This window comes from Protobothrops mucrosquamatus, unplaced genomic scaffold, assembly GCF_001527695.2.
Source record: "Protobothrops mucrosquamatus isolate PMUCROS unplaced genomic scaffold, P.Mucros_1.0 scaffold211, whole genome shotgun sequence".
In the NCBI taxonomy this organism is placed as follows: Eukaryota; Metazoa; Chordata; class Lepidosauria; order Squamata; family Viperidae; genus Protobothrops; species Protobothrops mucrosquamatus.
The window spans coordinates 489,126-516,677 of NW_015386565.1; the positions used below are offsets into that span (position 1 = coordinate 489,126).

Sequence of the window (27,552 nt, forward strand, 5' to 3'; positions counted from 1 at the left end):
TATGCAGAAATTTTACCATATCCTTCTGTGGGCCTTTTACATATTTAGAAAGGACGAATACACTATGACTATATGACTTGTACCTTTTTTTTTGGTCCCACAGCTACGGGACTCCAGAAAGCGTCTCGGGAAGGCTGGGGACTCTCTTCAATAATATGAGTTAGGATATAAAAATCCTGATGAGTGTGGAGGGAACACCTTTGGAATTCTAAAATATATTAAGACATGTCACAGAAGGAAGCATTGGCCACAACGCTCCCAATGTATTTTCCAAGAAGCTATGTGGTCTTTGGATCAAAAAAGATTCCTTTATGTCTCCCCTAAACCCAACAGATGAGGGCATCATAACCTGAGTTGATAATTATGGTACTCAACAAGTGATCCATCTCATAGATGGCTGTATAATTGGTCTTAATCCATATTTCTAAGAAAGTAGAAAAATAGTTACATTACTTCTTATAATCTTGTTTCAAATCAATCTTTATTGTTGCTTGATAATAGGTAATTGCTACATCTTTCATCTGCTATTCTGCTGACATGGAGCATAGTTTTGGCCTGGAAGTTGTGGGACGTATTCCAAAAGGGTAATGTGTCTTCTGTAAATAAGCTTTTGTGTTTATATATATGTGTCTACGTATAGAAATGTAGTTATTTCTTACCCAGATTTTATAGTCTTTAGTTGTTAATGTGGTCTAATTAATGAAACAGTTGAAGAATGAAAATAAAAGTGCCCAGTTTGCATTAATACAAATGATAACAACATCTCAGAAGAAGAAATTAAATCAGAATCTGGTACCTAATAATTCTGTTTTTAAATAACATATCACTATTGGTAAATGTTTTCTGCATCTCTTTGAGTGCACTTTCTGTAGTTAGTACAGAGAGTTTTCAAAGAGATAAATCAAATGCTTTTAAATTTATACATTCAATAATAAAATAATCTACTCTTTGTTTTTCACTTATGGACTATTCTCTCTTGGGTTACAGATAGGGTTTAATCTTGAATGGAGAAATTTGACATTTAGATCTACCTCTTGTGCCTCCCTGCTACTTTCACAGTAATTTATTTCAGTGTTGGGGAAATTTGAAGGCTGTGCAGTGTTCTCTGCCCCCACACATCCCCAGGACCTGAAATGCATTGAAATAATCAGGAATTGCTATAAATATATTTCCTTTCATTGGACCTTGTGGGGGCAGAAATGTTTTTTTGAAAGGAGAAAAACATAACTGGACAAGGGATTGGATTTATCAGAACATTTTGTTTTCCCAGCACCCACATTTAGGTTTTGTTAAAAGACACTTTAAATTTGAGAATAATTGACAATGAATAAGGTAAGAATACAATTTTTATTAAAAGTTGCGCACAGCATTTGAAAGAGGCGAGTTAAAGCTTTGGCTTCTTAAAAACATTGTGTCCTTTGCATGGCTTGCTTGCCCACTTTATTTCTGTGTCTGTGTAGGTAATCCTGAAGTTACAATCATTCATTTCGTGACTGTTCGCAGTTACAATGGCACTGAAAAAAGTGATTTATGACCGTTTTTCACATGTACGACCCTGTGATCACCTTTTGTGGCCAAGAGACTAGGAAAGTCAATGGGGAAGCCAGATTCACTTAACAACTGTGGCAATAAAGGTTGCAAAATGAGGCAAAACTCACGTAACAACTGTGTTGCTTAGCAACAGAAATTTGGGGCTGAATTGTGGTTGTAAGCTGAAGACTGCCTATACGTGTCCTCCCAGCCACTTTATTTAATAGCAGTCCCAGCAGATGTGCCCTGTTGCGTATACGTGTACTCCCATGCAACCAGTTTGGAGCAGTTGTGGGTCTTCCAATTATTTGGAAGAGGAGTGCTGTGCTCATATATTAGTTCACTTTTTAAAAGTATCTCTTTCAAAGGCTCTGCATGGACCCATTAGTTAATACGATAGCTTTGAGAAAGAAGGCATACAAACATGATATCAACAACACATTTTTTTTAAAATGGTAAAAACTAACTTCAAACTAATGGGGTACCCTCATAACTTTAGAATTTAATGTTTCGGAAAAGAACCTGATCTAATACCTCTGCCCATTTAGTTCAATCCAAACCTGAAAGAAAATAGTTTTCAAGAGTACTGGAGGTTAAAAGATATTTTTCTGTGCAAACATACAAATGGTTATATATTTTTGAAGTGCTGCAAATAGCTTGAAAACTTAGAAGGATAATAGGGAGATTATATAAGATCAATAATTCCAACAAGTTTGGAAGGCAGATTAAATAAGATCAATAAGAATAAGAAAAATCAATAAGTCATAGCTATTTACAACTATATTGATATTTGCTTGTTTTCAGCTCCTTTCCTCCACCAAATATAGATTCCTAAAATAATGGTTATGTGTCATATGGACTTCTGTTTTGAGAAGCATAAGTATAAATATTTATTTCTTTTTGGATCCTAGCCAGTGGCAAATCTTCATTGGTTTTTAGACCTGTTATATATCTAAAATGTTTGAATTCTGATTTCAGAATAGAAAATGGGTTGGAGTTTCAGTTAAGTTAAGTAAGCACTGAAATTATCAAGAGGAAATTGATAATAACAATAAAACTATTAATAAACTTTGTTCCTGGATTCCTTACCGTAATAACGCATACAGGTAGTCCTTGATTTACAAGCATAATTGAGCTCAAAATTTATGTTGCGAAGTGAGACATTTGTTAAGTGAGTTTTGCCCCATTTTACAATCTTTCTTGCCACAGTTGTTAAGTGAATCACTACAGTTGTTAGGTTAGTAATATGGTTGTTGAGTGAATCTGGTTTCCCCATTGACTTTGCTTGTCAGAAGGCCGCAAAAGAAGATCACATAAATGTGAGTCAGTTACCGAGTGTCTGAATTTTGGTCACATGACCATGGGGAATGCTATAACGGTCGTAAGTGTGAAAAACGGTCATAAGTCACTTTTTTCAGTGCTGTTGTAACTTCGAATGGTCACTAAACAAACCATTGTAAGTTGAGGATTATCTGTACTAATGGAATAATTCTTTCACAAAGAATCACTATGGAGATGCCGATGAAACAGAGCAAAACTAATCAATCAACAAACAAGCAAGCTGCAAAGTAGGCCAGTTAAATTATTCTAAAATTACAAAAAAACATGGTGGCATTTGAGATTGAGACTTGCATACAGTTATCAAGAAATTAAACTGATGACTGAGCTAAAATTTAAACTACATAATCCAGATCATGCTCTTAGCCTTATGCTAATATAGAAACAGTTTAACAGTTTTTAAGAGCACAGAACTGAGCACATAATTGATAAATAGATTCAGTCAGTCTTTGTGAATTGGACACGATGGAACAGAACAGCAACAAAAATGCAGTATCTATAATGCATGGGCCTTTGCAGGTTCTAATGATACTCATAATAGTAGAATAATGTACAGTACAGCTGATTTCTCTGGAATATTCACTTAATATTCACAGCAGCTTTGCCACATTCTTCAGTGTGATATTTTCTGCCATCTAAAAGTATCCTTACTTTTACAGTATACCAGCACCAAGTTCTCCACCTTTGAATATCCTCCCTGAAGTAGTGACAGAGGCTTTTGGAGTTGCATTAGTTGGTTATGTGGCATCTCTAGCTCTGGCCCATGACTCTGCTAAAAGATTTAATTACTCTGTGGATGATAATCAGGTAAAAAAATAGCCTTAAAATTTGCCTTCAGGATGCATTTATTTGGGGACGATGGTATAAGAAATGGGAAGGCAAGTGGACTTCAGTTGAGGGTATTTGATTCTATGGGACTTTGGTCTAGCCTCTTCCTTATTTTTTTAAAAAAACTTTTTCAGGAGTTCTTGGCTCATGGCCTCAGCAATGTGATCCCTTCATTTTTCTTTTGCATACCAAGTGCAGCAGCCATGGGACGAACGGCACTTCTATACAACACTGGAGCAAAAACACAGGTATTCCTACTGCCATGATGGGTGGGTCGAGACAGTGGCCTATATAGAATGACTATTCAAATCAGAGAAATATTAGATGTTAATACATCATCATTAAAAATCCTGCAAGTCTTAGTATGATTAAGAACCAGATCAGCATGATAGAGAAACTTTAAAATTTATGGTATTTATTCATTTGGCATTTAGAGCAGAGTCACACTTATAAAAGGGATGTGTCGCTGTAGAAAATAGCAATTCCTTTCCTTGTCTTACTTCTTCGCCAACATGATGCTCCATATGTTGGAGAAACTTTTGACACAAAAATTTCTGATCACATAATTCTTTTTTAATATGCAAAAGAATAGAGAGAGAAAGAGAAAAAAATGACAAGAGCTATTTGTTTTTGATGACAGTTATGTATCTTTCATAATGTATCATCCAGTGTAAAATTCTTGAAGGAAAAACAAAGTTTACTTAAAATGAAGAGTGAATTGGCCACATCAAATACTCTACAGTCTGCAGGGTCCCTGGTGCTCTACCAAACTAGGTAACGCCTTACTCTACAGTAGGGGTCTTCAAACTTGGCCCTTTTATAATGTGTGGACTTCAACTCCCAGAATTCCTCAGCCAGCGTGTCTGGCTGAGAAATTCTGTGAGTTGAAGTCCACAAGTCATAAAAGGGCCAAGTTTGAAGAACCCTGCTCTACAGCTTGTTATACAGCTTGATCATGATTTATTAGTTGTTGCTTGTATGTACACTGAAAGCTTATGCACTGGATACAAATTCCTTGTGTGTCCAATCACACTTGGCCAATGAAGAATTCTATTCTATTCCTAGACAGAGTAAAAGAAAGAAAAAGGGTAACTTCTTTAAGAAAATGTAAATTATGCTCATGCAAATCAAATCTGAAGCATTTTTTTTTAAAGTAAAGACTTAATTCGCTAACATATAGAAACATTGCATAGCTCTGATATTAGTATACTGGGGTAACTAAAGCAGGGTTCTCCATCTGAAGATTTCCAGATATATTAGATTTTCCACCACAGTCAAAAGTCATGGTAGCTTCCAAGAGATGGTTTTGTTATGTATGCATCTGTACAAATGCAAATCTACCCTACATGATTTAAATGAAATGAGGGTGTTCACCAATATCTGTGGATTTCAACATTTATACAGATACAAGTAGACAGTGAACACATTGTTATTTAAAAAAATACAACTTTACATCTTTGAGTTTTCCTCTTTAAAGCTGTTCTTTAGTAGTGTCTGAAATAATATGTGCCACTTTTGTGTTTATGTTGTATATATTGTTATTTGATAGATATATTTTCTTCTTGAGTAATGTAGGGATACCCTATAACAGTGATGGTGAACCTTTTAGAGACCGAGTGTCCAAACTGCAACCCAAAACCTCCTTATGCATCGTTAGGGGCCGGGTGTGTGTGGCCCATTGGCTGGGTGTGGCCAATTGGGTGTGTGTGTCTCATTGGGTAGGCGTGGCTGCCATGGTAACGGCAGACTAGGTGGGACTAAAAAGTTTAATCAATTCCAACTTTGCAAGATCTTTTTTTTTCCTGCGAGAAGTTGAAATTGACTGATTGATTGAACCTTTTTTTTTTTTTGCACACGGCAGCGGAGGCCTAAAGCAAAAAGGTTTTATAAAACCCAGCTGAAGGCCTAGGATTGGGGCGATGGTGCGCATTCCCACAGAGAGGGCTCTGAGTGCCGCCTCTGGCACCCGTGCCCTAGGTTCGCCACCACTGCTCTATAATAGGAAAAAATATTAATTTATTCACAAATGTTTCCAACTACATGAGAGAGCCAGAAGTCTCTTTCTCAGCACTGTTAATTTTGTATGTCTACAGTGGTTTGCTATGCTCAGCAACTTTGAGAAAACCAAGGACTTTTATTTGTAGGTATTTTAGAATTTGAATAATATGATTATTTATATATATTTTTTCTTTCCAACTCTTTTTAGGTGGCTTGTCTGATATCTTGTATATTGGTGCTTGTGGTTATCTATACAATAGGACCAATGTTATACTGGCTACCCATGGTACATTTCTTTTTTTTTCCTTTTAATATTTTTTTTCTTTTAACTATTATTGTGTGCTTATTATTTAATTACATCATCATCATCATCATCATCATCATCATCATCATCATCTGGATTGTATAACTATTTAGCTTAAATTATTATTTCTGAAAATGATCATTCCATTTTTCTTTAGGATTCCATTAAAAAAAAGGATAGTGCTGCATGCCAAGAACAAATATGTGAAAAAGTACTCTTCATTTTGCTTGGATAAGAACAGTGGAATCTATTGCAGGAGCTTTAGATATTGTACACCTACTACATAAGATTAAAATAGGCTGTAAGACTGAACTGGGGTTTTGGGCCCCAGCACAAGAACATAATTTATTTTTCCAGTGCATAAACCGTGAAGCACTTATTTTTTTGCTTAAGAAAGAAAACACTTTTTGTGTAACAAAAGTACTTGCAAGGGAGTTAGGTGAAAAGGAGAAAGGAAAGCAACCGTAGGGTAATTTGCTTCTGCTATTTGGCTGGTTTAGGTTGGATCTGCTTAGAACTTTGATGAGAGACCACTAAAAATCGCTGAGTGATAGGTTACATTGGGAAGTTTTTTTAAAAAAATCCCCAAAAAAAGCAGTGGTTCACCACATCCATATAGCCATTTCTCATATGTTGTTTTAAATTTCTGCTGCAAAGATGTGACAAAATAAATATTGTGGCTAGAAATCAGAATGCACTGAATGTTATCTCCAAGAGCCAACTTTGATTCAAAGGAATTTTTACTTTTTATAATATGCAGAAGGAAATTCCTCTGCATTCGGTGGAGCTTATTTTTACATATGTAAGTGCACTCAAATTGCCGATTCATTCAAGAAAAATCATAAAATCCAAGAAGGTTGTCATGCTCAGGTGGAAGATATGATTGCCAGCAGGTCATTATCTTAATCATGAATTGTTTTTGGTTGGCCACCACTGAAGAAAGGAAATAGCTGGAGCTTATAAAAAATTACTTGATTAATTAATCACATTTATTTAGCAGCTGATCTCACCAAAAGGAGCTTTGCACAGCACACAACAATCTGATAAAAACAAACATCGATCCAATTTTACTTGTAATTATCCGGCTCTTCATTAGGACAATGGGGATTACCAGCTCAATGGAGCTAGACTGGGTTCACCTATCATGTTGAACCATAATCTCAATTGAGATGATGGAGTCCAGACATTCCACATTGCACTGTGGAAATTGTTGCTTGTTGGAAATTGGCACGCAGATATCCAGGGAATGTCCATCTCACCTGTTTTTTCTATGTATTAGAAGTATTAAGCCTTTTGTATTTCTACCTTAGTCCTGAAAGTCCAGAAAAGGAAAGCTGTAGTTCAGATACTGTATGCCTATAGTAGTAAAAAACGAAGAAGAATCCTAAAGAAGTATGGAAAGTAGGTGAATCTGAATATCAGAGCGATCTCTTTCTGAAGAAAGCCTTAAAAAAAAAACTTCAAACAGTAAGAATTCTGGGGCAGGACAGAAATAGCGACATATGGTAGATACAAGTGTAACAATTGCATTCAGGTAAACATATTTAGTTATTTGGTTAATTTTTAAGTTTGCATTATGTATATTTGGGAAAGGGAATGATATATGTATGAACAATATCTGCTCCTGCCTTGTGATTTGCCAGTCCTTTTGCCAAAATAATTCCCCTTCCAGTATAGTGAGCATCTTGTAATTAATCTCTCTTTCATCTCAGGGTGTGCTAGCAAGTATCATTGTGGTGGGGCTGAAGGGAATGCTGATGCAGTTCCGAGATTTAAAAAAATACTGGAGTGTGGATAAAATTGAATGGGTAAGCAAGGTTGAACTTTACTGCATGACCTTTACAGGATATGGAGTAATCTTAAAAGTTGACCCCTTAATCCTTGTAGTGGCCCTGAGTTGCTTGACAGTGAGATGGAAGGCATATACATTTAATAAATAAATCCTCCCTTTTGTGTCCCAAAGGTGCTTTTACAAAAGGCAACTGGACTTGTCTTTGTTTTTATCCTTGAAGACATTTTGCTTTTCATCCAAGAAGCTTCTTCAGTTCTGACAGTCAGAACTGAAGAAGCTTTTGGGATAAGAAGTGAAACGTCTTCAAGAATACTCAAGGAAAACAAAGTCCAGTTGCCTTTTGAAAAAGCATCTTTGGGACATTATTGGGAGGCCTGAATATTGCTTTTTTGATGTCTTTTTCAACATCAGGCAGCAGCTACTACAGGTTCCATCCTGTATGTAGCACTTAGAGTATTGCTGCAAAATTAGCTTTCTCGTTTGGTTGATCATGAGAGTGTTTAGCCAGGGTTTTTGTTTCAAACTGTGGTTTTGATTTTTTGCTGTTCACAATTTGTACAAAGTTTTCCTGAGTCTTTGTTTGTTGTCTCCTTGTCTTCTACTTGAAATTCATAGTTATCATTTTAATATGTAAGTGCTGAGCCAGTCATTTTCCCAGGTTCTATGCCTCAGTGCTTTTGTAAAGTAATGACTTCATTCCAGATGTGATTATAATTTCAATTTGGCAAATTTGCTCTAAGGACTATGCATTGTAATATGATTTATATAGGAATTTGTCCACGATAGAAGAGTTTGAAACTAATCAGACTGCCTCATTCAAATGTCAATTAGTCACCAGAGGATAATTTCCCATCATTTTGATTTCCTTAAAATTCCATATGCTAGGGATGAAGTGGAACTTTGTCATAATTCCTGAGTATTCCAGCTTCTGTTTTGTTGCCTAAACACAAATAGCTGCTTTTTCTGATTAGTATATAATGTTTTACTCAGTGCTTTACAGTACTGTAAAGTAAGTACCCTCTTACTTTACAGCAAAATTTCTACATTACAATTATGCTTTGAAATAAAAAGCAAGGATTTTGAAATACGGTAGCATTAAAATAAGAAATATATGAAAATTTCCAAGCAAATACAAAATAAATATGGATTTGTTAAAAGTCACTTTTAATTTTGTGTTCATGATTTTTCCTTCTTTTCCATGCTATGGTATTTTTGTTTCATAAGAAATCAAAAGGCTGTCAAAATGCAATAGTCCTTGAGTATGAGCAGGCAACCTTACAAGGACATGATCTAAGAAAGCAGAAGAGGCATGCATAGCAATATATTATGAAATATGTAAAAACATTATTTCCCTGGTTGTTTCTACATGTAGGTGGATGCACATCTGCTTTTCTAATTTCCAAAGGATGCAATTGCTTTAGTGCCTTGAGAAGGAGGCCTGGAGGCTTCATTCCATTAACTTGGTTTGCAAAGCACCTCTTATGAATGCTTTGCGCAGCTTTAAGTTTATATATGCTTTAGCAGATGCTCAGTGTTATATAGAGAATGAAATATTCTTCATTTACCAGTTTAGAAGGTCACTATGTCTTCTGAGGTATTCGGTTGTTAAATTATTTAAATTTAAAATATATATCTTGTGAAATAGCTTGTCAGATTTTACATTTGTTTGTTTCTAATTAAAGTAATAAAAATGTTAATTATATAATAAAATCACCAGTACAAAGAATTTTGCATATCTAATTATGAAATATGTTTTCATCTTTTGTATCTTTCAGACTATATGGGTCAGCACTTATGTGTTTACAGTTTGCTTTGCTGCTAATGTAGGGTTATTGTATGGTGTTGTCTGCACAATACTTATAGTGGTTTTCCGTTTTTCAAGGTGAGATTTTTTAGCATTTTCTGGAAATGCTGAATGATTCTCTTCTGTTCGTGACAAATGTATACTACAAATTGCTTTTGTTATGTATAACTGTTCAGCTTTTTTTTTTTTTACCTCCTACAAATAATCTTGGAAGTTTTAATGAGTTGGAAGTATAATTATTCTGCTGTTTCAGTCAGGTTTATTTTTGACAAGTTTGATTAGAACAGATAAATAGGCCCATAAGGACAGCAAGAACTTCTGATTTATAGTACAAAAGTCAAGAGGGTATTACAAAAGAATTCCAGTGGCTGCTATATATCAAATGCAAGTTCTATGTACATTGCAATAAATGTTCAAATTCCTGTGCCTCTTTCTCTTACCTGCTCTATAAAATAGGTTAGAAATTACAGATAGTCCTTAACTTATGACTATTCAAGCAGAATAATGGCCTCATAGTTATAATGGCCTCGGAAAAGGTGACTTGGCTCATGCAATTGCTGTTTAGGTGCTTGATAATCAGCTTGCATTTATGACAGTTGCCGTGTCTTGCAGTCATGTGATCACAGTTGGCAACCTTTCCAGCTGGCTTCCAACAAGCAAAGTCAATTGGGTAAGCCAGATTCAGTTAATGACCATGTGGTTGGCTTAACAGCCACATAATTTGCTTAAGGACTGCAGTAAAAATGGTCGTAAACTTGAGTCTGGTCACATGATGGTTCACTTAATGACTGCACCAATTACCATCCAAATTCTGGTCCCAATTGTGATCGTAAGTCAAGGACTACTTATACTGTACTTGTTTTGGGGTGAACAAAACCATATCTGTCTTTCCTTGCTTTGGTAACAGACAGACCTGATACCGCATCTTTTTACTTTTGATCACACATGAGAACTAATTCCCACATTTATCTGTGTGACTTTAGCTATAATGACTAAGAATTAGACTAAGATCAAAGATCAAAGTAAGCATTACAAGAGAAATGTGAGATTCCCAAGCAAATACAGACTCGAAGATGATCATCTGAAGGGGAAAAAATAGCAATCAAGAGAAAGGTTAAACATCTGTCTGTTGCTCATCTAATCTCCCCTCACCAGTTCATATTTACACTTCTTCTCTTTTGAATGTGTTATTTATAGTCCAGTGTCCTCCTTCTGTGTTAGGCTATCTCCCCAAATTCATGATCTCAGGATGGTCAATGGAGACCTCTGTGCAGTCCTAATGCACTATAATGCTAAAGTAAATAGTGATTCTAAATAGCTCTTTAACATTTTAAATTTTTATTACTACAAGAAGACGTGGTGAAGTGGTTAGAATGTAGTATTGCAGACTAACTCTGCCCACAGCCTGGAGTTCGATCTTGACTGGCTCAAGGCTGACTCAGACCTTCCATCCTTACAAGGTCGGTAAAATGAAGACCCAGATTGTTGGGGGCAATATGCTGACTATGTAAACTGCTTAGAGAGTGCTGTATAGCACTATGGAGCTGTACACAAGTCTAAGTACTTTTTCTATTGCTATTGCTAGTACCCTAGCAATTGTCATGGAAATTAAAAAAAGTTATGTAAAATCTATTCGGAGAATGCTTAACTTTCATGATCAGCAAGACAACTTAGATAAGTATACTACTTCTATGATTAGCTTAAATATTGATCATTCTTAGAATATAATATTAATGCTATGGATTAAACATGCAAGCATGTTACACTAGGAAATAATTTACAGCATATGGAACACTTGGAATATGACCACACAAAAAACACTTGATTTTTAAAAAGATTTTCTGTTTTATGTATTTGTTACACATTCTTCTATATATTTGTCACAGAGCAACAACACTCAGCTTGAAGCACATGAATGAAACAGAATGCAGATTCAAAACAGAAGTAGACTTTGTAAGCTTAATTTTCTTGTTCTTCTTTATCTTTGGGAAAAATTCTTTGCTCTTCTCCTCTAAAGTTGTTCTATATAGAAATGTAAAGGTTTCAGTTTTTTCCAGATGGCCAAATGTGTGAGGGCCGTGTGTGCAGACTTTGGTCACATGTACTCCAAAGGGATGAGAGAAATATGACTTTATTCATCTCACCTGTTCACTCACAATTTAGTGACAATCCTATTTCATAGCAATTCAAGGCATACCCATGGCATTCCCTTAACTTAAAGTATGACAAAATTATTGGAGAGAAGTCTGGAATCTCTTAACTTGTGGCAGTCAACTTGCTGTGAGTTGATATCTCTGTTTCATTTCCTTTGGGTTTGGATGATAATATTTTATGTTGTACCGTCCATTGAACTTTATAACAAACTGTAATTCCAAAGAAAACATCAAATCTAAATATGAAATTATAAAAATGTAGGATTGCAAGCACAAATTCTGAGAGAATAACAGTATTATTGAGGAATTTATGCATCAGGAGCAATTGCTCAGAGTCAATAATTGTAGTGATATCAGATTTTGCAGGGTTGCAAAAATCCAGACTTCCAAGATATACAAAAACCTCTTCATTGCAGATTAGTACTTTCCCATTATTGTAGCTCAGATCTGTTAGGTCAACTAGTATTATAATTTAACCTAAGTCATGTTGTGATTGGTCTATTTGAAAATGCATTTGATTGTGCTCCCAGTATCCATGTGGGTAATGTAAGGGTTCTATGTTATAAAGCATTTAAAATATTTTATTTTCTAAAGTTTGGGGTTTTTTTTTTATTCTAAAGGAATCTTCACAACCAGTGAAAATAGTGTCAGTCAATAACCCATTAGTCTTTCTGAATGCTAAGAAGTTTTACGCCAATATATTAGAAATAATCCATAAGGAGTGGACATGTCCACAGCAGCTGTCGGAAGATATGACCAAGGTAAGATTCACTTATTAAAGAGAAGGGAAAAGTGAAAATTAACATGGGCTCCAGATTTGCAGTAAAGTGATTGCGTTTTGTATTGCTGGGAAGAGATCGTGACTAAAAATTTCACACCATGTCAAAAGGGGACCTACCGTGCTGAGTTGGACTTCTGTTCTCCCCAGCTCACTTTTGCTTACAGTGACCTATAGCATCTTCCAAATTTCTGAGAAGAGTCCTATATGAATCTCTCTGGGATTGAACCTAGACTCTTTCGTTGCCAGGCATTTTCTCTCCTCCCATTCACCCTATCCTACTCCAATAAAAACTCTCAAATTTTATTTCTGAAATATCTGACTAAAGGAGGTGTGTGGGGTGCAATGGCTCAGCAGTTAAGACAGTGGGCTTGTCGGCTGCAAAACTGACAGCACAGGTTTGAGACCTGGGTGCCGTGCGACGAGCTCCTGTTACTTGCCCAGATCCTGCCCTCCTAGCAGTTCGAAAGCATGCAAATGCAAGTAGCTAGTTAGGTACCACTTCAGTGGGAAGGTAACAGCATTCCACGCGCTTTTGGCGTATAGCCATGCTGGCCACATGACCACAGAAACGTCTACGGACAATGCTGGCACCGTCGACTAAGAAATGAAGATGAGCACCGCCCTCTAGTGTCGGACATGATTAGACAGGAGAAACCTTTACCTTTATCTTTAAAGGACGTGTAAATCTTTAAAGGAGATATAAGTAGGTTGTTATCCATGGAACAATGCTGTTTATTAGAGAAAAACATTGCCTTCCGCCCAATGAATCCTACTCTTGTAAAACAGTTCTGGATCTGCTAGCAGAACACATTTAATTCTATTGCCATAGAAATATTTCTGCTGATTTCACTTAAATGTGGTTGAGAAAAAATAAGATTGATTTTGTTCAAACCAGCAGATGATCCATCACTGTAAGCAGATACAATGCTTTCTAACCATAAATTTTTTTTGAGGGTATGGAATTCAATCAATTAAGATTTGAAATGGCCCTAAAAACAGTAATCTGATTAGAATTAGCAGCTAGGGCAAGAAATTAAGGCGGATAATTCTGATGCTCAGAAGGAACACCCATACATACACACATATAGACTAATAAGGCCTCTGTTGAAATTGTACAAATTGTGATGAGTTGTAGAGGTTGCAGAAAGAATTATATTAAACAGGAGGTATTCTGGGAGTGGACAGAACTAGTCCTTTGAAGATGATTAGGCAAATTCATAGAATGAGGAGCTTTCAGTGTCATTTTAAGTAGTCCTCAGGCATAATACCAGTGGATGTTATCTACTAAAGAGACAACAATAAGTGTTTTATAACCTTTCAGAGCTGCCATAAATGATTTAGCTGTGTTCTAAAACTTAATGGATTTGGGGTTTAATGTAGTAGATAGCTATAGAAATAGAAGTGAGGGAATCAAATGGAAGCAAGTTCCTTTCTATTTAAAGCTTGAGAATTTAAATGTATTTTGCTGTAGCAGTTATAGATGTGGCTCTTCAATTGTCCAATTATTACCAGAGAAAGGATATTGCACTCAAATAAGAGACTGAATCCATCAATACAAATAGAGAAATCTGCCTGCACAACTTCATTGTTCATTTCTGTCTAGAAAAGAGAGGCCTTGAAATGCAGTTAGCATTGAGGCAAGATACACATCTTGTCAAACAAGGCATACTGTCAGGCTTGAAAGACCAGATCTACACATGGCAGTTCAATTAAACATATTTATTGCTAAAAACCTATGCACAGGAATCTTCTCAACTAAAGATCAGCACTTGCTTCCAGTTAGACAAGGGTCAATGGAATTTAAGAGGAGTTGGACTTGGGCTTAGTTCGCTTGTTGCTATGTAAGGATTCTAGGCTGATACCTCTTTTAACTCTGTACCCAGATTCTGCCTCTCCTTTTTCTACACATATAGCTAGTCCTCACTTGCTAACTCCTGTTTAGTGACTAAAGTTATGGCCAGGCTAAAAATTAATTTTACAATTGGTTTCACACTTACAATTATTGCAGCATCCTCACAGCCATATAATTATCATTTGCATGCTTTCTAGGCCTCTGACAAGCAAAGTCAATAGAGAAGCTGGCAGTAACATCACAGGTTTTGATCATGTGATGTCTCACTTAACAGCAGCAGATTGTGAGTCTATCGCAGACATGTGTCTCTCTCTTAGCGACTGTGTTCCAGTTGTCATTGTTAAGTGAGGAATGCCTGTAGATGCCTTTTGAGCACCCCTTCTGCCTTTCATTTTTCTTCTCAAATACTACCAATCTCTCCCTTCCTGGTTTAAAGCAAATAATACTTTTCTGTTTGTCCTAATCTGATAATCTATGGTTTGAATTTACCTGAAAACAATGATCGAACACCAGAATAAAAACATAATTCATTTGTAAAGGAAATGCATCAAGCATTGTTTCTCAAAGCAAGAATGGAGCTAGGGAATCAGTGTTGGGGGAAAGTGGGATACATAAACACGAGGTTTTTGAAGGTTATCTAGAAACAGTGGCTTGATTTTACCTATGAATCAGGTATGTGTGCCTATGCCTGGATGCTGATAGTTTTACACCTGGAGGGAAGCATGTTGGCTTATTTCATGCACAGTCTTTTAGTTAACTTTAAAGTTAATCAATACTTTCCACCCATGTTACTACAGCGAATGAAATAAATAAATAAAATGATTGGGTTTTGCCTCTGTGTCAACGCTGTTCCAGTAAATAATAAAAAAAACCCTGGGAAGTATGCAGCTTTCCCATTGTTATTATTCATTATGGGTTAGTTTTGCATCCCAGGTAATAACAATGCTGTAAATTTTCCTCATAGCCGTAGCAATTCTTGAAAATGTGATTCTGTAAACATGCTTCTGGGGAAACTGTGTTAAAATTGCCTTTTAGTTTTTGTTTGATCTGTATATAATATGACTTTTTAAATGATAATATTGTTGCTCTGGTGGCCACGTTCTTGAAGGTCTATCATGAAGAAACTCTACGATTTCAGAAATAGTGTAAAAATAACTATCAAGGCAAGGCAAATACACTGTATTCATAACAGTCAGAATAACTATTTTTTGAAGCAGAAAATAAGATTTAACATTGCAGACAATCACGCTGCTTTGCTTTTTGTTTCAGCATGAACAGAACATACTACTCACTTCATTATCCAATGGAAACTGCCATGGTGAGTGAATAATTCAAGAAATAATCAGTTTAAAGCTTGCTGCCCCACTTATGTCAACTCCCAGGAGGTCAATCAACATTATTCCAGGAAAATACCTTTGTGAGCTTATCTACAAGGTTGGCTCAAAGTGCAACATAGGAAATTTTCTAAGTATAAATGTACAAGATTCTCAAAAATCACTTTGTAATTCATTGGATTTTATATGGTAAAGTATAAGTAAAGTATGCTATCTTCCTAGAATTGGTTTACTTAGACATATTGTCACACTGTGTTCTCAATGAGACCCTCCCCTTAGTACTGTAGACCGATACAATATAGCTGATATCCCTATTGTATCTGAGGAAAAGGTTGTGATGGAAGAAGAGCTTGGATTTTCTTTTCTTTTTTTTTATTGAAAATTTTTAAAAGTTTTACAATATAACTCCCCTCCTCCCCAAAACCCACCCTTCCCCACCCCCCTCCCTCCCCCCCGACTTCCCAGAGCCACACACAGGGTTAACAATACAATAATTATACTCTATCTTAGATTATGTCACCCTTACATTAACAATTCTATAACATCCTTTAGCTCTCTTCTGAACAAACATGTTAAACATCATTATTACTAATTAAAAAGAAATAAACTACATTAACAATCTAAAATTTACTCAAAAACCAAATGAAACTTTTTAGTTCCATATTTATTCTCAATATAATCTATCCATCTTCTCCAAACCAAAATATATCTTTCTTGTGAGTAATGCTTTACGTAGGCTGAAATCTTAGCCATTTCTGCTAGGTTTGAAACTTTAAATGCCCAATCTTCTATAGTGGGCAAACCTTCCATTTTCCAACATTGAGCTACTAATAATCTTGCAGCTTGGATTTTCTTAAAGTTTTTCTTAAATGATGAAAACTAGAGAACCCTGTGAATGTTTGAGTGAAAGAGCAACAAGCATGTGCCAGAAATCCCAAAAGTGCTTTTTAAAAGACAACTGAACTTTCTTGGTTTTTTTCCCCTGAAAATCTTTTGCTTCTCATCCAAGAAGCTTCTTCAGTTCTGAAGTGGGGATATAACCTACAGACTAGCATGTCCTCCAGAGTAATTCCAGTAGTATTTCCTTTTTTAGTGGAACAACCCTACTGCTTAGAACAGGGGTAGGCAACCTTGGCTCTTTTATGACTCGTGGACTTTTATGACTCGTGGCTGGCTCAGGAATTCTGGGAGTTGGAATCCACGAGTCATAAAAGAGCCAAGGTTTCCTACCCCTGGCTTAGAATAACCTATTGTTATCTGACTTCCTTGGACTATTGTCATGGTGGCACAGTGGTTGGAATGCAGTATTGCAGCTAATTCTGTCTACTGCCAGCAGTTCTATTCTTATCAACTCAAGATTGATTCAGCCTTCCATCCTACCAGAGTGGGTAAAATGAGGACCCAAATTGTAGGGGGGGGGCAATATTCTGACTCTGTAAACCAGTTAGAGACTATAAAGCACTATGGGGCAGTATATAAGTCTAAGTGCTTTTGCTATTACTATATCTCCACACTTAAAGCAGATATTTGCCCTGGATCTTGCTTATTTTCATGGATTATACTTCTAGGAGCCGTGGGTTCCTTGTTCATCCTTCAGTTCTTCTAATGTCACTGACCTTGTAGGGAATTAGAAAAATGGCTTATATCTGTAGCCTTAGCAGCTTGACAAATGTACAGAGTCCACAACCTGGAAAAAACCCCAAAATAATACAGGTTGCCATTCATACCTGGATGGAAAGGCCCATATCTGTCAATTTCTAGAAAAGATTTATTCATATGAAATTTTCTACTTCTTTCAGAAGGGAATATGGATCTAAGAAGTTCATCCTTACAGCAACATCCAACTGAAAGGCAAAATCTAATATTTGATTGCAGTGGCTTGACTTTCTTTGACTACACTGGTATCTCTGTACTTATTCAGGTATTTATGATCTTCTATATCTTCACCTTCATCTACTTTTTAAATAAAACTCATTCTACATTTAGTTGGTTGAAGCTGCCAACAAAGTTAGAAGACTGGTACTGTTTGCCTCCTTTTTTTTGAACTATTTATCTTTACTTCAAAAATATTGCAACTCCACAATTTAGAACTATGTACTTCTTGATGTTCCTGAAATAGGCATAAAACTATTGTGATGTTCCTTATTATTGGATTTTAGAGAAGTCAAAATTCTTTGTAAACAGGATGACTTTAAATGTGATTAGCAACACTCTGAATTTGACCCAGAAGCAACCTGGCACCCAATGTGGCTTGTGTGGCAAAGGTGTTACATCGTAACTCTAGGAATGCCCAGGAATGTGCTGCTACATTCTGTACCAGTTGCAGCTTCCAGATATTCTTCAAGGGTAGCCCATGTAGAACACATTGTAATAGTCCATATAAGAGATGACCAGGATGTGAATGTCTGAGCTTAATCGAGGAAAGGGTGTAACTGACACCCATGAAGTTGTGCAAAGGCCCTCCTAGCCATGACTGCCCCCTGCTCCTTGAGCAGGATCTGTGAGTCCAGCAGGATTCACAAATTATGCACCAGGTCCATCTGGGGCAGTGCAAACTTTTCCAGAACCAAAGATGATAAACTTCCAGACACAGAGGTGTCTCCCATCCACAGCCACTCTATCTCACCAGGCTTCAGCTAAAACATATTCCCCATCCAGACCTCCACAGCCTCAAAGCACCACAAAAGGGCATCCACAGCATCAGTTATTTTGCTTGGGACAGAGATATATATCTGGGTGTCATCAACACACTGATGATACCTCATCTCATGGTGAATGGTGATCTTATCCAGTGACTTCATGAAGATGTTAAAAGAAGTAGTGAGAGCATTGAGTCCTGCAGCACCCCATGGAGCAAGGAGGTAAACCAGCACAAAACTGTAGCTCCCATCCCCAGCTCCTGAAGCCAACCCAAAAGGATATCGTGGTTGATGGTATTGAAGACCATCAAGAGGTCAAGAAGATCTGGGATCTTCTGCACTAGGCCAATCCTGCTTCCACCAGAGATTATCCAAAAGTGTGACCAATGTCATTTCAGTCCTGTATGCAGGCCTGAAATTCACTGGAGGGATCTGGATAATCCAACTCATCCAGGACCTCTGGAACTGCAGTACAACTGCTTCTCAACCACCTTCTCTAGAAAGTGGTTTTAGTGATAATCCAAGTAAATCTACACATCGTAAAATTAATAAGCATACCAGAATTTTTTCTTTTAAACTCCACATTTTATCAAGTTTTGCAGTAACAACTGATACAATTTACACTAGAATATAGTGCAAATAGAACATGTTTTGTAATGCATGTTTTATCTAAACACATTATTAGATAACGTATTTTAATATTTTTTTTTCAAATTCACAAACTAAAGCAGAAATGGATGAACAAGAAACTGTTCACAGAAATAGGTTATCAAGTAATCTCTTCATTGTTTCAGGATGATGATGGCTCCTGCTTTTTGACAAAATATGATTTTGTTCTTTTTTTCCAGTTTCTGTTCCAGAGCGTCTTCCCTTTTCTATAAATATGACTTATCCAAAATCTTTGGCATCTTTGTTCGCTTGGCTTTTAGATTTATAGCTGCTGAGAAGTTTACCTAATAAAATCTGAAGAGTGAAACATGCCATTTTTGCTCCTTATTATTGCTTTGTAACTGAGTGAGAGAGAAACAGTCGAAGAGTCAAGCCATATGACATGTCTTGTTTGTATTTTATTTTATTTGTTTTTGTGGAGAACATTACTGGGTGTTTCTGAAAATCTTTGCCAGGTTAAAGATGGTAAAGTTTCCCCTTAACCAACCATCACCTGAGCAGTTTCACTGTCCCTGAAAGTATCAGCAATGGTAATAATAATGGCCATGTACATCTCCTTCAGTGAGCCTTCAAAATGATAATTTTGTACAGTGAGCCTTCAAAATGATAATTTTTATATCTGTCAGTTCCCATCCATTTGAGACATTCAAGAATATATTGTCCCAGCAGAAGCTCTCTAAAATTACCTTTAGGCTTGGTTTTAAATAAAACTTGGGAAAGAAAAGTAGAGGGAATTCGTGGTATAGGTGTAATAGGTGTAATCTGTTTTCAAACTTTTTTCAATTCTTGTGTATCAGCACAGCTACCTACAGCCTATCTCAGCATTTAAAGTCACTCAATGGAGAAGAAACATTTTGAATATTGTATTAATTGCAGATTAGGTAGGGAACAGCTACAGGATAATTATTCATTTCATACTCTTTTTGGCTTTCCAAGAAAGATAGTTGTTGAGAAACAAAATGTAGGACAGACTTTCCTCCATCAAACCATTTACTCTATTGCACTGTATAAAGTTGCATTTGTTACAAAACCATGTTATTTTAGGGAATGTTTATATTATAGAACACCTCCCCCTAGCGGCTATTTGGAATACAGCTTGTGATCACCTCCCTCCCCCAACATGCAATGTATTTGGTAAGACCTTCAAATAAGTCCAGAACAAATGTTTAATTGTTTTCAACTTTTATATACAAAATTAGTGGACCATGTAACAGTTGAATCAAACCCTGCATCCTTTTTTAGTTTGTAACCCTCTACCATTCAAATTACTCTTTCAGATTCTTAATATTTTGCTAGATTTTGTCTCTGGATTTCATTTAGTAGCTATGTATTTGGCATTCTATTAATCCTTCCCAAGGATTAATATGCCTTTCTTTCTTCTGCATGTAAGAACTGATTTCAGATAAATTATTTCTTGGTTTTTTGTTCTTTGATTCCTGAAGTTAAAGCATGTGATATAATATACTGTAGATGCTATTATCACTTTAGACCATGTTCCTGTTCGGCTCATTGCTTTGAAATGCATGGACATTTGTTGAATGAATCATTGCTAAAAAAAAAAAAAGATTTTGTAAAGCAAATACAATAGGGAATTATTCTGTCATTATTCTGATAGAAAACAGAGATTATGTTAGATATATGAGACACTGCTGAAGCATTTCTTCAGAGTCTCACTATGGCATAAATTTCGTACTAATTTGCCAAAATTTAATTTTTAGAGGCAGGCATTAAAAAGAATTATTATTGCTTTATGAACCCCATCCATCTCATATAATTGACTGTCATTCACTCCTCACTGATTCTCTCCATGTGACCAGGCCATTCAATGATTTTGTTTTGGTACTGATCACTTAGTTTTGCATTTAATTCACATACATTCAGCATCCTTTCCTTCTTGAGCCTCTGCATTCTTGTTCACCATTTACAGTTCTTAAGCAACCGATTCCCACAGCATCAACCTCTATGCTTCTGCTGTTATACCAACTGTCACTTCATAATACAAGGGGCCGAACCACAATCTTACTTTATGCTTAGCCATTTTTCCTTGCTGTTGAAAAAACATTTTTTCCTTACAACAGGCCACCTCCTACCTCCTACCTTTCTATAAGAATTTCCATATATTAAAATTAGTCTACATTCTACTAAAGTAAAATACTCTGATTTTTAGCACGTAAGTATAACTTGCAAATGTTCATTTCATTTTCCCTGTCAAGCACAACTATTCATTGTATTGTACTTTGGGGCAGTCTTTCTCTCTCAGGCCTAGGAAGAAAGCCATGACAAAGCACTTCTGAAAGTGTCAAGAAAATATGTGGACTTGTCCAGGCAATTGGTATGAAAGGAAAATAAAAATAAAAATCCTGTATTAGTCCTTAGGCAGCCGAACAAAATTTATCTTAAGTCTTAACAAACTTTCTGAAAGAAAATGATGCAAAGCAAATGAGATAGGAGGCTATGAAAGCAGTATAAGGAGAATGCATAAACCAGTTAAGTTTAATTAAAAAGAAATCCTCACAATTAGTAAGAAAATTAGATTTAGAAATCAAAGAGTTATTGGCAAAATAAAATAAGACAGACTCCTGAAGTGTGCATAAACAAAAAGAGAGCTGAGTGTTTTAGAAATTAATAAAATCTGAAGAGCTTTTTATCTATATTAAGAATATTACAAATCTTGAAAAAAAAAGATTGCTAATAATGACATTGAAAAATGTAGGGTAAATAATATTTTAGAAAAATAGAAAGATCGGTGTTTTGGGTTATGTTCTCATTCTTTGTCTACTTGACATAAGAATTAATTGTATTAATGTTATTTATTAACATTGTATTCTTTTGTACTTTTTTATTTACATAACAGTTTAAAAATAATGCTTCATATTCTTCAATAATATATGTTAATATTTCCTCTCTTTTAGATTTATATGGATGCTCAAAAAAATAATGTAAATGTTTTTCTGGCAAATTGCAAAGGCAGGTATCAATTTTCAGTGAAGATAATTTTTATGAATTATGTTTAATTTGTGGTGTTCCTGCTCCTCTTTTACAAAGCCACATTCTCTTATTACAGTCTCTTTGAAAAAGGCATTGAATCTCAACGGAAAGCTAGAATTAGAAAATGCTGTCTTCCATGAGTCAGTTTCTTCGGCTGTTTCTGCCATCCAATTTAGCAGGGTGAGTCTCGGAGTATGAGAAAAACAGATGCTAAGAGGCTAACAGAGGTTACCTCAAGTCTTATTTCTAAAGTGGAAACCCAATTTACAAACAAATAGGAGAAAAGAAAATGCTCAGCCCTTATGGTTTGTGTGTATGTGTGTGTATGTGTTTACTTGTGTATGTGTGTATGTGTTTACTGGATGAAAACTAATCAAAGAGAGAAGCAACCTAGAACTAAGGAGAAATTTCCTGACAGTTAGAACAATTAATCAGTGAAACAACCTGTCTCCAGAAATTGTGAATGCTCCATAACTGGAAGTTTTAAAGAAGACACTGGGCAACCATTTGTCTGAAATATAGGGTTTCCTGCCTAAGCAGGGGGTTGGACTAGAAGACCTCCAAGGTCCCTTCCAGCATTATGATTATGATTATGATTAATCTAATATTCAAGAACTCTAAGAAAGCAGGTCCATTTCTAGCTTGCATAGTTTATTACCACTGATAGCATCTTTTAATCTTTCATTAGAGTGTTGCCATTGGGACTGTTGTTACCTACAATAGTGAAGTTCATACATGAATTAAAGATTATGTGAACTTTGAAATCCCCCTTTCCCTGCTAATTTCATTGGGTGGCTTGAGATTTTATGAGTTGAGAAGGGTGAGTTATGGCTTTCCAACCCACTCTTCTTGCCATACCATCTTCTGAATCTATGGACTCATCCTCATATTCCACTTACCATAAAGTATTGAAGAATATGACATCACCTTTGAAGAGTATTGAAGAATATGACATCACCTTTGTCTCATTCCCAGCTCCCAGAGAAGCAGCTTAGATTTGTTTTTCTGATGTTAAAGTCAGGTTTTTCCTCTTCTTCTGGCACTCACCTTTCTGTATAAATGATCTACATCTAACCAATGATAGGTTCAATGACACTCAGTGGCTGAGACCTATCAGTTCTTATTAGCCATTATAGGTGGCTGTGGGTGTGCATCCTTTCATCTGGTTTCTTGGCACTGTTTTCCAGGTCTGTTTGCTTTTGGTACCAGCAGATAACAGTTTTTTACAACTAGGATTTTCAAAATAGCCATCTCTCTCCACCTTACCTCCACTCCTCTAAGAGCTGAAAGTAGGTTTTTCTTTTTTCACCAATTCTTCGGTTACCAGAAACTACACTGTGGGATTGGAGAGCCGGTGGGTATTTTCCAATTCCATTCTTTTTTTTCATTTTCCACTTTCCCTAGTATTTTTCCAGGCTAGCAGGGATTGGAGACCATATCCTCCCATCTGCTTCTTTGGGCATCTCACCCAACACTGGAACTATGCTTGGGGAGCTGACAGTTTTGTGCCAGTCTCTCTGATTGCATAGGGCTGAACCTGCAATTAGACATCTATTAGGGAAGTACAGAGTTCCCCACAGCCAGCACCACTGACTAGCTGTGGGGAACTGACAGAACTGACCAGAAGGATACAGGTATGTCCTTGACTTACAACTGTTTGTGTAATGGTTGTTTGAAGTTGACAGCCTTTGAAATAGTGACCTAGGACTCTTCCTCAAAGTTATGACCGTTACACCATCCCCACAGTCACATGATCACAATTTGGATGCTTGGCCCCATCATCTCATTTGTTTTGCCCTTTCATTCATTAATGTTTCCAATGCATCCACCACATGATAAAAGTAGTTTACAACTTCTGTGACAAAAAAAACATTATGCATATTTCTGTTGGAACCCATATAATTGAACATAAACTATGCTTTTGTGTGTGCAGTTTTATGAGGCGTAAATTTATTTTGTAATGCAAGCTCCTATAAGCTTCTTTTCTGTAACTAAACCACATCTTCAGGCTATGTAGAGCATTTCCGTTTTTATTGTTTTAGATATATGAGTTGGTCTGAGCTTAAGAACAAGTCCCCTCCAAAAGAAAAATGCAAAACTAATTAATGAGCTGTTACCTTCTTTTTCTCCATCTTATTACCATAAACATTCCTGTAAGTTAAACAAACCTAACTATTATGCCTTTCCCACTGAAGTTACTTAACTTTGATCAACCAAGTTAAAAAATTTAGTGACATTTGTTTAGATGTATTACAAAATAGAGGGCACATCATACTTAACCTTTCAAACCTCCACCCTCTGCTTTTCCTTATATAAAGTAAAGAATCAAGAAAAAAATAATAAACACTTCCTTGAAGATTCCCTTAGTAGCAAAAAATAAGGACAGCTAATACTGCAGCTGTTATTTATAGCCATGCAATAATCTTGGAATTAACTCTACGGTTTATCCCCTACTTCCCAAATCAAACAATCACAATCATGATTATTTCAAATTGTTGTTAGAGACTCCAGAGATACGGTATATACGTAATTTAATGAACAGGCCCAGTGCCAATCAAATGCTAGGGCCCACTGCAATTGATGTGAATAATCTACATCTGCCAAGTTGGATTTCATTCAATTTCTCATTTTTCTAGTTCTATATTTAGTCCATCTTGTTTCTCCATCAATTTCAGTGAAAAATAAACAAACAAACATGAAAATGTTTATTCAGTTATGTGCTCATTTCCTGATTATATATATTTTAGACACATTTCTTGTGCACTATTTGTGCAAAGAATTTTATTATGCCTTTTTCTGTGTATCGTTAGCAAATGGAGTGTAAAATTTGAGAAAGAGTTGTTGTCAACACATAACAGCACTGGAATAGGTTTGCAAAGTGTGAATGAATTAACTCAGTAGCACAGTTGGCTACATGATCTGCCTACCTACCAACTGGTAGGCAATGAGATGATGGGAAGGAAAGGTAAAACTTACTAATGATAGATTTCTTAGAAGATAAGAAGATCGGTAAATTTCAGGGTTTAGCAGCTTGAAGATTTGAAGTGTAGGAACTGCCTTCATTGATGTCATGACATTGAACTGCAAGATGGGTGGCAAATAAATTTAATTAATAAATCAATAAAATAAGATAGTCTTGATTTGGATTTAGTTATCCACGATGCATGCCTGATTCTGATAGCTGTTCACAAAATACAGGATCTTACTGTCTTTCCCCCAGATTGTAGGTGTCAAATCTCAGCAATCAGCAATCAGCAGAGCCAGTGACTTCTTTATTTCAAGAACTGAGTTAAAGGATTCCCTTGTGCTTAGTTGTTCAGTCTCTAGTCAGCTCATATTTGGACTATTGTAATGCACTCTACATGGGGTTACCCTTGAAGAGCATTTGGAGGCTACAACTGGCGCAGGCAGTTTTGGGGCCCCCAAGAATGGCCCGTTACACCACTGCTCCGCGAGCTGCATTGGTTGTCTGTCTGCTTCCGGGTGCAATTCAAGGTGTTGGTGATCACTTTTAAAACCCTTCATGGCATGGATCCAGGTAACGTGAGGGACTGTCTTACCCCACTGGGATTGGTCCATCCCACTTGTGCTGACAGAGAAGGCATGCTGCAGGTCAGGTCAGCCCAATTATTCTGACTGGTGGGGTCCAGGGGGAGGGCCTTCTTTGCTGTTGCTCCTGCCCCCCTGGAACATATTGCCCCCTAATGTGAGGTTGACCCTAACCATCCTATCTTTTCTTAAGGGCCTAAAGACCTGGCTCTCCCAGTTGGCCTGGAGGCCCAGTGGGGGAACAGCATAGTGGAGGTGGTTGATAGAGTAACAACAGATCTCACCTTTCCCCATTCTGCCCCCGCCCTCCCCATGTGTCCTTGATTTTAATCTTTGGTTTTAATCTATACAGCTTTTAATGTACATGTATTTTTTATGTCTGTAAGCCACCCAGAGTTACCTTATGGTAAGATGGGCAGCCAATACATTTTATTTATAAACAAACAAACAAACAAACAAACTGGAAGTCTTCTGAACATTTGCTGGCTGGAAAATATAGGAGCTGTAATCCACTACATATGGAGGACAGCAGGTTGGAGAAGCATGGTTTATGTTACACTTTTTTCTTGCAATGGAGAATACACCTCTCTTTCATTGATAGAAGATTGTAAATAGGAAGCTTGATTTTAGCACTGTTTCATTTTTCAAAGAGATAACGAGAGAGAGAGAAAGAGAGAGAGAGAGAGAGAGAGAGAGAAATATGCATGTACATGTGAGGGAGATCTGCAGTTAAGAAATACAAAATATAAATAAATATGCACACAGTAAAATGGCTTTCTTTTTTACATTTCAGAACTTTTGCAAGTTTAATGAATGTACTGAGATTTGATGCCAATCTGATTGCAGTCTGTCTATCAAACTGCTCACTTACAGAAGGAATGGTGCCAAAGAATTTCTTCAGATGTTTAAACATGGGATTTTGTTGGTGATAATTGCTAAGTATATTTAACAAACCAACAGCAGCCGTGTTTTCTGCCTATATTTCCTGAAGGTTTTTCTCTGAATTAAGTTCAGTGGCAGGGTTTATTTTTATAAACTTAGATTCTTCTTCAATGATCACATATTTTTCTATGCATGAAGAGTTAAGAAATAGAAAGCAATTTAAGATACTACTGTGATGTATGCTGTTTTAACTGTCTTATTACAATTTAAAAGTATAAGTTTGTGCAGAAAAGAATGCAACCTCATTGAATTTTGTAGTGCAATGTATCTAATCCAAAATATGTCATTTTTTACGTGCAATTGCAAACTGCAATAAAAAGTCAATTTTTTTGTTAAATACAGTATCTGAAATTAACAATCATATTTTTCCACTTTCACATTCTGCTAAATACATTGAAGTTATTATTTTGAATTTTGTCTATTTATTGCATTGTTTTAAATGAGGGATATAAAAGAATTTCATTATAAATTCCTTTGAGAATAAATTTTAAGTTTCTATATCAGTAGTATCCTGGCAGGGAAAATCATTGCCATAAACCAGTGATGGCGAACCTTTTAGAAACCAAGTGCCCAAACTGCAACCCAAAACCCACTTATGTATCATCGGGTGCCGGGTGGGCGTGGCCTATTGGGTGGATGTGGTCCATTGGGTGGGCGTGGCTGCGGTAGTAATGGCAGACTGGGTGGGACTAAAAAGTTCAATCAATCAATTCCAACTTTGCGAGATCTTTTTTTTCCCCGCAAGAAGTTGAAATTGATTGATTGAACCTTTTTTTTTTTGCACATGACGGTGGAGGCCTAAAGCGAAAAAGGTTTTATAAAACCCAGCTGAAGGCCTAGGATTGGGACCATGGCACGTGTGCCCACAGAGAGGGCTCTGCGTGCCACTTATGGCACGCGTGCCATAGGTTCGCCACCACGGTCATAAACAAAGGCTAACTAGCATTTGTTCTTCTGTCAAAAAATATATGAAAGGTTACAAAGGTCTTATTATTTTTACATGCACAAAGTAGCCAAGGGATTGTTGCAACCTTGAAAGGCCAAATGTAGC

General features: G+C 36.4%; 1 protein-coding gene across 1 annotated transcript in view; it reads left to right on the forward strand.

The window, feature by feature from the left end:
• Positions 1 to 26,811, forward strand: part of SLC26A7 (solute carrier family 26 member 7) — a 47,828-nt gene extending 21,017 nt beyond the window's left edge. The window contains exons 6-18 of the mRNA XM_015813988.1: positions 502 to 584; positions 3,528 to 3,675; positions 3,831 to 3,944; positions 5,903 to 5,980; positions 7,711 to 7,806; positions 9,566 to 9,672; positions 11,481 to 11,547; positions 12,368 to 12,508; positions 15,650 to 15,698; positions 17,514 to 17,635; positions 21,935 to 21,989; positions 22,087 to 22,190; positions 26,353 to 26,811. Of these exons, the coding sequence (XP_015669474.1) occupies positions 502 to 584; positions 3,528 to 3,675; positions 3,831 to 3,944; positions 5,903 to 5,980; positions 7,711 to 7,806; positions 9,566 to 9,672; positions 11,481 to 11,547; positions 12,368 to 12,508; positions 15,650 to 15,698; positions 17,514 to 17,635; positions 21,935 to 21,989; positions 22,087 to 22,190; positions 26,353 to 26,388 (1,200 nt within the window). The 3' untranslated portion in view covers positions 26,389 to 26,811. The remainder of the gene's footprint in view (positions 1 to 501; positions 585 to 3,527; positions 3,676 to 3,830; positions 3,945 to 5,902; positions 5,981 to 7,710; positions 7,807 to 9,565; positions 9,673 to 11,480; positions 11,548 to 12,367; positions 12,509 to 15,649; positions 15,699 to 17,513; positions 17,636 to 21,934; positions 21,990 to 22,086; positions 22,191 to 26,352) is intronic.
• Positions 26,812 to 27,552: the final 741 nt, after the last annotated feature.